Raw genomic sequence first — 12500 nt, forward strand, 5'->3', positions numbered from 1 at the left:
TGTGTGGAGTGGTGTACCTTTCATTTAGAAAACTTACCCTCAAACTGTCAACTTATCCTTAGTTCCCCTATGTGTGTGTGTGTGTGTGTGTGTGTGTGTGTGTGTGTGTGAAGGTATGTGCGTGCGTGTGTGTATGTGTGTGTGCAGCTGTGTCCTTCCTGTGCCTCTGGTGTTTGGTTGCCTGCTATCAGAGCCCAGCGAGGTGTTGAGGGAGCAGGTAGGAACAAGTGTTGGGAGGCTCTCAGCAGATCAATAGAGCCTATTAGAGCCGGGCCCTGTTACAGGGATTGACTTCTGGCAGCCTCATGGGTTATTCATATTCAACCCCACACACACTGTAGATGCGTGTTGGACACATTCTGTCTCAGTGTGCGGACAGAACAAAGCAGGACTAAATTACTATAGTAGGTTGTATAATCAGTGACAGGATGCAAGCCTCTGTGAGAGAGCAACGTGCAAACAACATGCTAGCGTCCGTGAGTTTAGCGATACTCCGCGTCCAGCAACCAGTTTATCTACGGATCGAGTCATTAACATGAACATTGTGATTAATAGTGGATGGGTTGTTGGTGAAATAACATATAATTAATGAGAAAATGAAGACTGTGAGCAGAGCAGAGAGCAGAACAGAGCTGCTGTCGGCTTTCAATGTCAAAGAACACACAGCACAACATGTGGGAAAACATGCAAAATGTGAAGAAGAGCATGATCATAGGGCTGGGTGGTATGGCCTAAAATTTACATCACAGTCAAATTTGAAGCACAGACGGTAACGGTATATATCAGGGTATATTCATTTATTTTAATATAAATGCTTCCGAAGGGTTCAAACACTGTTATTGCAGCTATTACTGTAGCCTACCCATCACTGATTTACTAAGACGTATTTCACATAGTGCAGAGTAGGGCTGGACCTGAATATTATTTGTTGGGTAGGTATTCAGTTTTTAATTTTGGGATTCAATTTTCTTTTTTTTCCAAGACTGTAGAATAACAGAAATCCTTAAAAAAATGAATGTGGTTAATTAGACTGAAAGACACTTATTGCATGTGTGGTACTAAAACGAGCAAAGGAAGTGCAGAGGTATGAGACTGTGAATAAGGTGTCATATGCAGAGTCATTAAGCAGTGTTAGCTCTTATGAAAGGAAAGGAAGCAAAGCAGAGCCAGAGTCTCCTGAAAGGAGGAGTGACAAGGAGATGCAGGGTTATGGAAGAGCCCAGAGGCCAGGCCATGTTCAGGAGAACGCCTTCATAGCTTTCATGTGTAGGCTAAAGTTTTTCTGTCAATGCTGGATTATGGTGATAAATGTATACATGCATGCAAATCAATCTTCTCTTAAAATGCTGGACTCGGTATACCATGCAGCACTAAGATTTGTAACTAATTGTAGTTTTCGTACTCATCACTGCAGCTTGTATGAGAGTGTTGGTTGGCCTTCTTTGCACAATCGCAGGTTGGAGCATTGGTATATTTTTCTTTTTTCAGAGACGTCCTGGGCCTACAAATCCTATCCTACAGACTAAAGGAAAACATCTTTGTTTGGTACAGATTCATGCAAAAATCACACTACATGACTATAGTACATTTTTATTTGTGTTTCAATGAAAATGAGAATGAGGATCCAAAAAATTCCAATATCGTGAATCATATCACAACATCAGTCAAAATAATCGCAATTTGACATTTTCCTCATATCGTGCAGCCCTATTTAAGGGTTACACTTTTCTCACCAATCCTGACTCCAGTTACCTTTTCTCGGATGGCAAACAGTTATTTTCCGCTCCCCTATGACTAAAAGATGATGTAACGTATGCGTGTCGGTGGCTGTCTCTGTCCTAGAGGAGGAAAGAAAGTGATCTTACCTGTAATAAGAAGTCGAAGAGAGCCAGTCTGCCCCACTCTGAGTGCTGAACTCCCACGCAGGGCGCTGACCTCAGCTCTGCCTCCGTCCCACAGCGGACCTGCAGCAGCTTCTGGTACTGGGCCCAGCTGAGCGCCACCGAGTTCTGGTCGTTGTCTGTGTCAGCGAGGTGCTGAATATCTGGATCCCACCACACTACAGGCCGGGGGGTGCCGCTGGTGTATCGGTACGGTAAAACAGGGCTGTGGAAGGTTCGGAGCACCGCAGGGAGACTTCTGTTGAGCCCCAGCACCCTGTCCAGGTGGAAGGCTAACACCTCGAACCAGTCATCAGGGCGTTTGATCAGGGAGCAGTGGCCCTGCTGGCAGTGCTCGGCCAGGCCTTCTGGATGTCTGTGGCCAGCTGCACGCTCAGGGCCACCCCTCTGCCCTGATGGCTGCTGGGATGGACACATACTATATAAGGCTTTACATTTAGTTTCAGTTATAAAAAACATTCAGTATTAGACACCACAGCCAATATCTTGTGCCTCAGTTAGTTATAACACCAGTAATAACACCAGCTCTGCCCTCAGCCTTCTGCACAGCTTGTCTTATCTGGAACGCATGGGAGTTTTACATGCGCACCATTTTTAAATGCACCTGCACAGGTTTATATTTTTGGTTTCCAATCATTTCTGTACAGTATGCGAATCATTTAGCAGACCCATGGCACCTGCTGGATTGTATAAACCAACACATTAAACATCAAGTCTGCATTATTTCTCTCATCCGTTTCGCATTATCATTTCATAGTGATTCTGTTTTTTTATTGTCAACAAATCCCAGAAAAAACACACTTTCTGACTTCCTTAGCCTGTGGCAGTCAGCTCTAACCCTAGTTAAATATGCTAACACACTGTGGTTTTTAGCAAGCTCAACCAGATTCATTTGTGGCAGCAAGACGGTGTGTGTGTGGGACTGCTCTCTATAGCTCAGAGGAATAAAATGGTTCAGGCTTTGGATACACATGGGATCAACACATTACTGTTGTTTTTTTCATTGGATTTGCTGACAATAATAAACATATATATAAATGAATATCAGCATGTTTTATGATTTCTTGTAGAAACAAGTCTGTGATAAGGACTGGTACAAAACCCAACACATTTAATAATATGCAGGCCACCATGCAGCTCTCCAGAAGTCATTGCAATCGCAGTATTAATCAGATAGTATTAGAAAGTCATATATGTTTCTCCAATCATTCAGGTATGTACATTATGTGCTTCATGTACTTCGTGTTGTGGTTGTGTTTCTCCATATTGTAATTCCAGCTCTGCTGTCTGTGACACAGTAGGCTTCTGGAGAACCAGGAGTGGAGGGAAAGAGGCTGTCATGTGTTGCAAAGACAAGCTCGTATAAATAAAATTGACCTGACTAATATCTGTTGAGTCCCAACAGAGCCCAGAGCTCCTGGTCTCTGTGTTGGACACTGTGTGACATGTGATTGGACAGAGTGGAGGAGTGTACCTGCTGCGGTGCTGGAGGATCCAGCTCCACTCGGAGCACCTGTCCGTGTGCAGGCACCCTGGCCTTACTGAGCACCTCTCCCCCAGCCAGGAGCTCCATCTTCTGGATGTCATCCTCGCTGAGCCAGGGGAGAGGCCGCAGATCTGGACTTATCCTGATCCTCCTGTGGTCAGCGTCTGGGAAGTCCTGCTCTCTAAAGCTGCGACACCAGCCGCCGTCCTCTGTCTCCGCAGCGACCTCGGCTCTAGACAAAGCCTTCTTACGCTCCAACGACCCAGGGTTCCTCTCGGCTTCAGAGGGATCAACAGAGAGATTAGAGCGTTTTTTCAGATCCCTGGAGGGCTTTTTCACAGCCTGCTGCTCCTTACCCACGCTGTCAAATTTCCCAGAGTGCTTTGTTGCTTGTCTGTGTTTTTCCACAGCCAGCTGTGCACTTGTATGGCTGCCATGTATTTGTGTGTTTGAGTGTCTGTCCTCCTGTCGGTCTGCAGCTCGTCTGCCACTCTTCAGGCTCTCTGCTGGAGCAGGAAAATGTGCTGCGCTGGATCTGCTCCTTTCAAGATAAATAAAGGTCTGTGCCCCGTGCTTCACCACAGCACTGTGGTTGCTGGGCTTAATTCTATGCTTTGGCCCTGTTCTGTTGACTGTAAATTGTGGGAAACGACCATGCTGATTGATGGTTGAAAGCTGGATGGCGCCTGCCATCTCTTTTCTCTTGGAAGCAATGCCTTTGTTTTTGTGTTTGTTTCTGTGTAATTCTGTGTGACTCCTGTCTTTGAAGCTGTTTTTGTTAACGCCAGCAGCGTCCCCAGAAGGTTTCGGTGGCACTGAATGTTTAGATGTCTCTTTTCCAATGCTGGATGTCCAGGCCCTGTGAGTGAGGGGCTCCATGACTCTGAGCCCGGGTCTGAACCCCCCGGCCGAGCTCAGGGCTCGCGATGACCGCCAGTCAGCGTCAGCGTGCGGCAGAGCAAGGGGGAGAGTCATGGTCATCACAGAGATGGTGAGGAAGAGGAGGAAGAGGGGGGAGAGGAGGAGCAGCCATTTCTGACCGCAGCACAGTTTTGACCACACTTGCCAGGCCTGGAAGAAAAGAATAGACAAAAAGAAAGAGAGAAGCAGCATTAGAGAGAGAGCACCAGGACCATGGTTACCATGCAGACTCCTGAGGGGGTTAACCAGAGGCTGGCTCCAGGCAGGATTCACACTCTGCAGTGGAGGGGGGAAGAAATGGCACATTATTCTGTCCTGTGAAACCACAATAGTGGTGCGTGACCTTTGAGTGTGTATTACCCAAAATGGAAATGTGAGAAAAGCAGGAATGTGGTGACAAAGAGGGAGCAGAGCGAAAACATTCTGTTCATGCTGCAAAAATGAATATGTAAGCGTTGGAATATGGAGCTTGTGTTTCCACTGGCTCACAGCAGAAATGGATCCACCCGAGGCCAATACGATTGTGACGTGCCCATAATTCAGTGCTGCCTTGTGAACGTAATGCACAGCACGAGGAGAAAGCCATAGTATATCACACAGTAGCCTGTCGCTGGCCAACGTGGCTCGCTGTACACTCACTGCAGGCTCTATAGAAGTGAGTGTGCTCTAGGAATTTGTTGATTGACTGTGGAGTCAGGCTGTGTAGTACATGACACATCCAAATAATAAAAGCTAAATGAAGCCTTTGAAAGAAGTATTATTGAGTATTCCAGGGTTTGTGTTGGAAGAAGCCTCTACAGCAACACTTAGGCCTCCTGCACACTGGCTGCGTGGCGTGAGCGTGGCGTTTCTGTTGCGTGTCAGTTGCGTGGCGGCTGTGTGGATTTTTCTGTCTTTACACACCAGAAACGTGTCTGACGCGGCTGCTGCTGCTGCTGCTAGCCTTGTCTGTACACATGGATGTTTCCCATTGATTTACTGCACTCAAGCAGTATACTTCACGTTAAACATAACTATATACTGATCTGATTACAGCAAAGACGACGTCGGCAGTATTGACGGCAAAATAGGCTACAGAATATTTCATTCTGTATTGACAGGTGCAATATTTGAAAATTGATAATTATTTATTATTTTTTTTTAAATTACATTTATATCTAGAGACTTTCAAACATCAAAAAGTCATTTATTAATATGTATTTGTGTCAAAATGACATATAAACATCTTTTTGTATTCTATTGTGCCTGGAAATGCTTGCATGTCGCCTGAAAAATAGGCGGCGGTCCTATTTCTAGCCTGAGACGTGCGTGTCACGCAGGCAGTGTGTAAGCTCTAACCTGTTAACATGGGAGCCGAAATAAAAACGGACACGCCACGCAGCTGACACGCTCACGCCACGCAGGCAGTGTGCAGGAGGCCTTATTCTATGTGACGGCAGCCGTCTGAACACAAACTATCAATCCAACACTTTCCCTGCAGACAGGGTGGCCTGCACTCCATGTTCAGTGGAAAGACAAACAGCAGTAGAGGAAGCAGAGAGCATTTATCCCTATAACGAAGCTTCCTTTCATTCCAACTAACTGGAATCATGCCCAAACAACACGATCAACTGAAAGCTGAAGCAAACAGTGCAGTTCCATTTGAATGCCCTGCTTTGAATCCGGAGCTGTGGAGTGAAGCGAATCCGCTTCTCCTCAAGACGAGCCGGATAAGGAGCTGCTCTCTCCCTCTCTGTCCTGCTTTTATATGAACGCAGAGTGAAGGAATGTTTCGGACCCTTGAGAGGTCTTCCCCATCTCAGAGCCGTTAACAACATTCCCCGATCCGTCCACCTGTGAAAGGATCCCAGTGTTCTTCCCCTGCACTAGGCTGCCTGTGCTGAGAGACGGCTACTTCACAGTGGGGTCCCGATGTGAAGCATTTACACACATGTATGTTACATACATACGGATGTATGTGTAACACTTAAAAATATATTTACCAGTGTAGTTCCATGAGGTGGACGTCTGCAAAAACAGCTCCAGTGCTTTGCAAAAGGCTTCACAGTGAATACTAATCAGTCCCCATCGACCAGAGGTGCTACATGGAGCCAGTGAATGTCACGGAATAATTACTGATGATTGCTTCATTTAGCGTGAGCCTTTTGTGAATGACACTGAATAAATTGGATCATTGCTGGCAGGGTTGGCAGCCTCTACTGTCCTCTAAATGGCTTTTTATATTTCACATCACTGGGTTGCATTTTACAGCCCGACTGCCTGCCTGGCCTCACTCCACTCCAGTTAACATCATCTGGTTCTGTTTGTTTGCCCTTGTTGTCAGGACATTAGATCTGCAACCATTCGTTAATTCATCAATTAGTCGATGGAAAGAAAATAATTGGCAATTTTGATAATTAATTAATTAATTGCTCCAATTATTTTTTTCAAGCAGAAATGCCAAACCTTTGCTGGGTCAAGCTTCTCAGATCTGATGATTTTGCTATGTAATGTATGATAGTAAATGGAATATCTTAAGGTTTTAGATAGTAGTAAGTTAGTTGCAACCTGAGCAAGCCCCCTAAAACCTGTCCACTGCAGGGCAAGACCAGACACTTCTGTCAGAGCAAACACCAGTCTCAGTGATTCTCACCAAGATTCAACACGGTCATAAAAACATAAAGCGCTCTGTGTTGAGACCTGACATGACGAAAAATCTGTGAGTCACTACATATTAATATTATAAAGCATATTAATGTGTTACCTCCCTCACTTGTTACGGCTGAGCATCGCTAACTACGGTCCAAGCCTGGTGTTTCTGAGTGTGTTGACACCATGGATGTATTAAGAGAACGTTTGACACAGGAGTGTCTCTGCAGTAAAGTCCCAGAGCCATGGTAACGGCCAACAGAGGACATGAACCAGCAGGTCACACACACACACACACACACACACACACACACACACACACACACACACACACACACCTGCCAGCTGTCTGACAGCTCTTTCTTCCTTTTCTTTTAATATTCCTCCTTTTCTTCTGTCCCAGCTGAGGGCTGCGGGGGAGGAATGCAGCATTAGGCCGAGAGTGATGAGTCAGTTTAAAGAGAGAAGCACATTGAGTTTGTCCAAAGTGTATTCATCTGACTGAATCCCCTGAGAAAGGACTTGAAGCTGCTAAAACATACCAGCTGGAGGTCTTCACAACAACCCAAACAACCCTCTATGGTAATACCAAAAGTGCTTTCTAGCCGTCACCCTTACCCAAGATAAAAGAAATGAAAAAAGCAAAGCAACTAAAGCAAACTGATGTACCAAGACGTAACTGTTGATTCATTTCCTGCTGTGTTTAAGCCTGAGGATGATGAAAACCCATGAAAGATGAAAAGTAAAAGAGTTGAGCTTTCCAAATAGCCTGATTCCTTTCAATGTCTCTACAAAGAAAATAATGAAGGAAATGGCGGTGAGGATGAAAGGTCCTCGGCTCCCACAGCGCAGCGCGTCATTGCTAGTTTCAGACCGGTGCAGTTGTCATTTTCATGCCCAGCGCCCACGTTATTGCAAATGCACTGCACCCATTGGTCTTAAAATGAGGTGTGGTTAGGCGCATTGCTCTCGAGGCTGCAGAAAGCGATTGCTCCACTGATCAACAAAACCCTATCTCTATAATATAATCTATTATTAGTATTTAGTCTAGTATTTTCCTGCTATTCAAAGGGTGCATTCTTCAGATAATAAGGGCTAGTGATGCGCCGTCTAACTACCAAAAGTGGAGTTGGACATGCCCTAAATGCACCTGCGCCATGCACTTTACACCATTCCTTAAATAGGGGACATCTTACTTCATTTTAAAATGTCTGTATTTTCAATATAGGTTTTGCAATATAGAGGGGAAAGCATTATCCTGCTGTAGCTATCGGGTTTAAATAAACAGAAGGCTGAAGACTGAAGACTCATAGGGAAACGTGTGGATGACAGATTCTCCTTTAAATCATGAATCATCGAAACCATTTCTTTCATTTCAACGCTGCAAAATATTAATCTGTTAACTAGTTTTTCAAATGTTCGATGAACTGATTAATTATTCAGTTGATAAAATGTGAGGAAGGCTACTTCACTTACGAACTGCCATTTTGTTGCACCTTTGCATCACACATGCATTGCACCAATGACGCAGCTCAGAGCTATACTATTAAAATCGCAGCTATAACAGACAAGAGGACGTGGTATCAATACAGAAAGCTACGATGGAGAGAGGAAGGAAGCAATAAGGTAGGAGCCCAACAGCAAACATGCCCAACACGCACGCACACACCACACACAGACACACACACACACACACACACACACACACACACACGAATGAATGTTCCCACAGCTGGTAATATGCAGTTACATACGTGGAGTAAGAAAACACATTGGTAAGCGTAGGAAAGCATACAGTATGGACTCCACCTGGTGAGTCCTTACAGAAATATTTCCACGTATGGTGGACAAGGATTTATGTATTTCAATACAGTCCTGTGAATATGCCTATATCTAATGATTTCCACAGTGATGCTTCCTGAAGAAGAAACCTTACACTACTCTTCCTGTTGAGTGAAATGAGAGCCGTCCTGGCTGCTTCTCCTCTGTTCACTGTTACTGTTATTGCAGAGGGCTTTTTTCATACTATTTGGATAGAGAAATAGTTATGTCATATTGATAATATTTCTGTCATTCTAATTAGTTGTCTCGTTGTAATTGTCTTAGTCCAGATATGTTCACCAGATGCTCCCATTCCAAGACCCAAGAGACCAGGACCGGCTTGCAGACGAGTTGCTGCGCTACCAGATGCCGCAGGACACAGACATCTCTGACACCGGTTGGAAAAAGGAGGAAGAGGAGTTCCACCACATGGACATGGTATGGGTACACTTGAGTGAGCAGAGGAGCTGTGTTATTTCACTCACTCATTTGTGCAGGCCCTGATTGGTTAATCAGGGGAGAATTCCCAGTGGGCCGGTCTGGAGTTTTGTGTTCAGCCATGGTACTGGGTTGAAATCATAGTTAAGATATATCATGGATGCTGTCACTGCTGCCTGCACTTGCATCCCACTCTTTATTTACAGTATTTATGTTTTCCTGCAGCCCACCGTTCTCTACATTCATGCAGCCCACTACAGAGTGCAGCCTGGTGATTATGACATCATTATGTTTCGACTCCTTCAGTCGTCAGACGGCAGCACCTTGCTGCTGTTCGGAGCAGACACTTTCAGTTTATAATTAATATCTCTGCTGTCGTGACCAGGTTGGCTCAGTTGGTAGAGCAGGCGCACATATACATAGAGGTGTATGCCTTGACGCAGAAGTCCAGGGTTCGAGTCCGACTTGTGATTATTTCCTGCATGTCTTCACCCTCTCTCTCCCCTTTCTCACTAAGCTGTCCTGTCCATTAGAGGCGGAAAAGCCCCAAAAAAGAATCTTAAAAAATGTACAATATCTCTGCTGTCCAAAGTATTGATAGCACGCTTAGTACATAATTATACATGAAGTGGACAAGTGTAAACCATCTGTTTCAAACTGAAGCAATGACATCCTGCATCAAGTTTCCATAGTAATACAATTCATAAGAAAGGTTTATAGATAGTCACAAGCAGCATTTTAACTAATCCCTTAATATCTATGAGTTATTGTGTGTAATGTCACTCCTAATAAAAGACTATAATAAGACAAACTACATCATTTTTGACCTTCTCACTTCATTACAATCACACCACAATCAGCGGTGATTAATTTAAGGTTTGTCCCGCTCTTTATGTCTTTGGAGAGGCCTTTCTTAGTTATTTCTAAACTAAAATCCATCTGAATCATTTTCCATTGCCCTCGCTCAGAATAAAATCAGTGCTTCAAGCAGCCACAGGCATCTTTTTCTGTTCAGAGTGCCAACCCAACCTCAGCTCGGAAAGTAAAAGCTGTGTTAAATAGCTTTGTTGTGAGTGAACAGACTTGACAAAGGAAAAGAGGATGCAGTGCTTTATGTCCCTCATGTCTGTGTGTAGAATGAAGCCCAGACATCAGATCTCAGCTCTGATAGAAACCGTTGCTCCATATGGCTGCAATGGGAGTGTGGTTCAAGCTGTTCCACACTGCACATTCCATTCTCTCTGAGAGGAAGGTGCAGCATGAGAGTCAGAGAAGTGGCGGCCAAAAGAAAACCATTTGCTGACACACAAGAAACACACTTCATTTGGGCAGGGGCCAAATGACATTCAATTAAGCCAGAATGACAGTGTAAGTAACAATGAAGACTATCATAGCAGCCAGACCCACAGCCTCTTCACTTCCTAGTCCCTTTGAAGGCCAATGACTATGCAGGTCACCCAAAGATGCATTAGTGTCATCACCCATTGGTTTGTGGACTGACGTTTTGAAGCCGCGAGTTGGCATTTTGCCCGTCGCCATCTTGGTATTTTGGAGCCAGAAGTGTCCATATTGGGACAAAAGGGCGGGGCTGGGCAGGATGACGCTGCTAAGCCAGTGTTGTGTATGGTCTCAATGGTGCTGCTAAACGCTAAAGAGGGAAAGTTGGCGATTTTTTAAACCGCTGCAGCAAGTCATCCAGCGGTGGTTTAGGCCCTTCAGGTACTGGTGCCGAAAGAACAAGATCCAGGGTACAAGCGGCCGAAATGGGTTTCCTCAGGAGGGTAGCTGGCGTCTCCCTTAGAGATAGGGTGAGAAGCTCAGTTATCCGTGAGGAGCTCGGAGTAGAGCCGCTGCTCCTTTGCGTCGAAAGGAGCCAGTTGAGGTGGTTCGGGCATCTGGTAAGGATGCCCCCTGGGCGCCTCCCTAGGGAGGTGTTCCAGGCACGTCCAGCTGGGAGGAGGCCTCGGGGGAGACCCAGGACTAGGTGGAGGGATTATAACTCTAACCTGGCCTGGGAACGCCTCGGGATCCCCCAGTCGGAGCTGGTTAATGTGGCCCGGGAAAGGAAAGTTTGGGGTCCCCTGCTGGAGCTGCTACCCCCGCGACCCGACCCCGGATAAGCGGATGAAGATGGATGGATGGATGGATGGATGGTACTGGTGCCGTTCGTCAGCATGTCCAGCAGTATACAGAGCTTTTCCCTTAAGTTATCAGCTAACCGTAGCGCTAGCTAGCTTAGCTTTGGTTGGCGAGATGCTATCCAACGCTGAACAAGACATTTTAAGGCTCTGACATTAGCCAACATAGACATGTCTGAAAAGGAGTAGGAAGAAGTATACACTTATTTAATCCTACCCCTTTTCCATAACTCAGTAAATTATTATTATTATTTCATTGACCACATATTTATATCGATCTCATATTGTACTAAAATACTTAACCGAAACGTGTTTCTGAAAACATTTTAAGCGAGAAATAGGCCATGCAGTTGATCATTTCAGATCGACAAAGATCAGTTTAAAAGATTTTCCTCAGATTTTGAGAGGCGTTCGTCACGCTCATCCCGCTCATCATTTCCGGGTCAGCACTCCACCAATCAGATTGGTCATGGAGTCCGACTGCCCACTGGCCGATTCACCAAGTCAAATCGGCCCTAATGAACGCTGACAGCTCCTCCGACTGACGAAGGCACGGAACACAACAGACTCCAGTCACTGACCTCACCAGACTGTCCGACGGCCGATAATCGGGTTGGTTAAACAGACAGACAGACGACCCGATGGAAGGACAAAGATCACAGGCACCAATGGACTGACTGACGGACAGTACAACAAACAACGGCAACATTAGGCCCCACTAGTACGCCACAAAATGTATTCAGCTTTTTTTGCATTTAAATCCAGATTTTGCCCCTTGCACCTTTCTTCTCCTACCTCAGATACTTTTCCTCTTATCCCTTCTATCTTGTTTAGTTTTTTTCATATTCAGATATTTCACTGCCACCTGCAGATACAACCTTTACACATGCTCCTCCTGTCCGCATGTCCAAGTGTGCTTGAGCGTGACACGCTGAACACCAGGTTGCTCTGCTTTACAGTGTTCCACTGCTCCTAATGCTTAGGATGGGTTAAATGCTTTGGTCACATTTCACTACGTTTTGCTGTGTAAAATTGAATGTGACAATAAAACAAGGAGAGAAACAGACAGTAAAAGTCTTCCTCAGAGGTGTAAACACTGCTGTGCTACAACACTTCTTCCAGCCTTTATGTCAGTCTGTTTATCACCCTCGCTGACTGTGTTTCTCT

General features: G+C 45.3%; 1 protein-coding gene and 1 long non-coding RNA gene across 4 annotated transcripts in view; one reads left to right on the plus strand and one right to left on the minus strand.

The window, feature by feature from the left end:
- The window catches only part of gask1a (golgi associated kinase 1A), a 22435-nt gene that overhangs the window by 7543 nt on the left and 2392 nt on the right, over positions 1-12500 (minus strand). Inside the window, exons 1-3 of one of the 3 annotated variants that reach the window (XM_078253662.1) lie at positions 7617-7756; positions 3376-4458; positions 1866-2303 (exon numbers count right to left, since the gene is read on the minus strand). In XM_078253662.1, coding sequence (XP_078109788.1) covers positions 1866-2303; positions 3376-4368 — 1431 coding nt within the window. In that variant the 5' untranslated portion in view covers positions 4369-4458; positions 7617-7756. Of the gene's footprint in view, positions 1-1865; positions 2304-3375; positions 4459-7616; positions 7757-12500 lie in introns of those variants that run through there. The other 2 variants (XM_078253661.1, XM_078253660.1) reach the window with 2 other exon arrangements.
- Positions 8490-9995, plus strand: LOC144519057 (uncharacterized). The gene is made up of 3 exons (XR_013502071.1): positions 8490-8562; positions 9043-9195; positions 9421-9995. It is a non-coding gene; the product is annotated as an uncharacterized LOC144519057 (long non-coding RNA).

Source organism: Sander vitreus, chromosome 6, assembly GCF_031162955.1.
Source record: "Sander vitreus isolate 19-12246 chromosome 6, sanVit1, whole genome shotgun sequence".
In the NCBI taxonomy this organism is placed as follows: domain Eukaryota; kingdom Metazoa; phylum Chordata; class Actinopteri; order Perciformes; family Percidae; genus Sander; species Sander vitreus.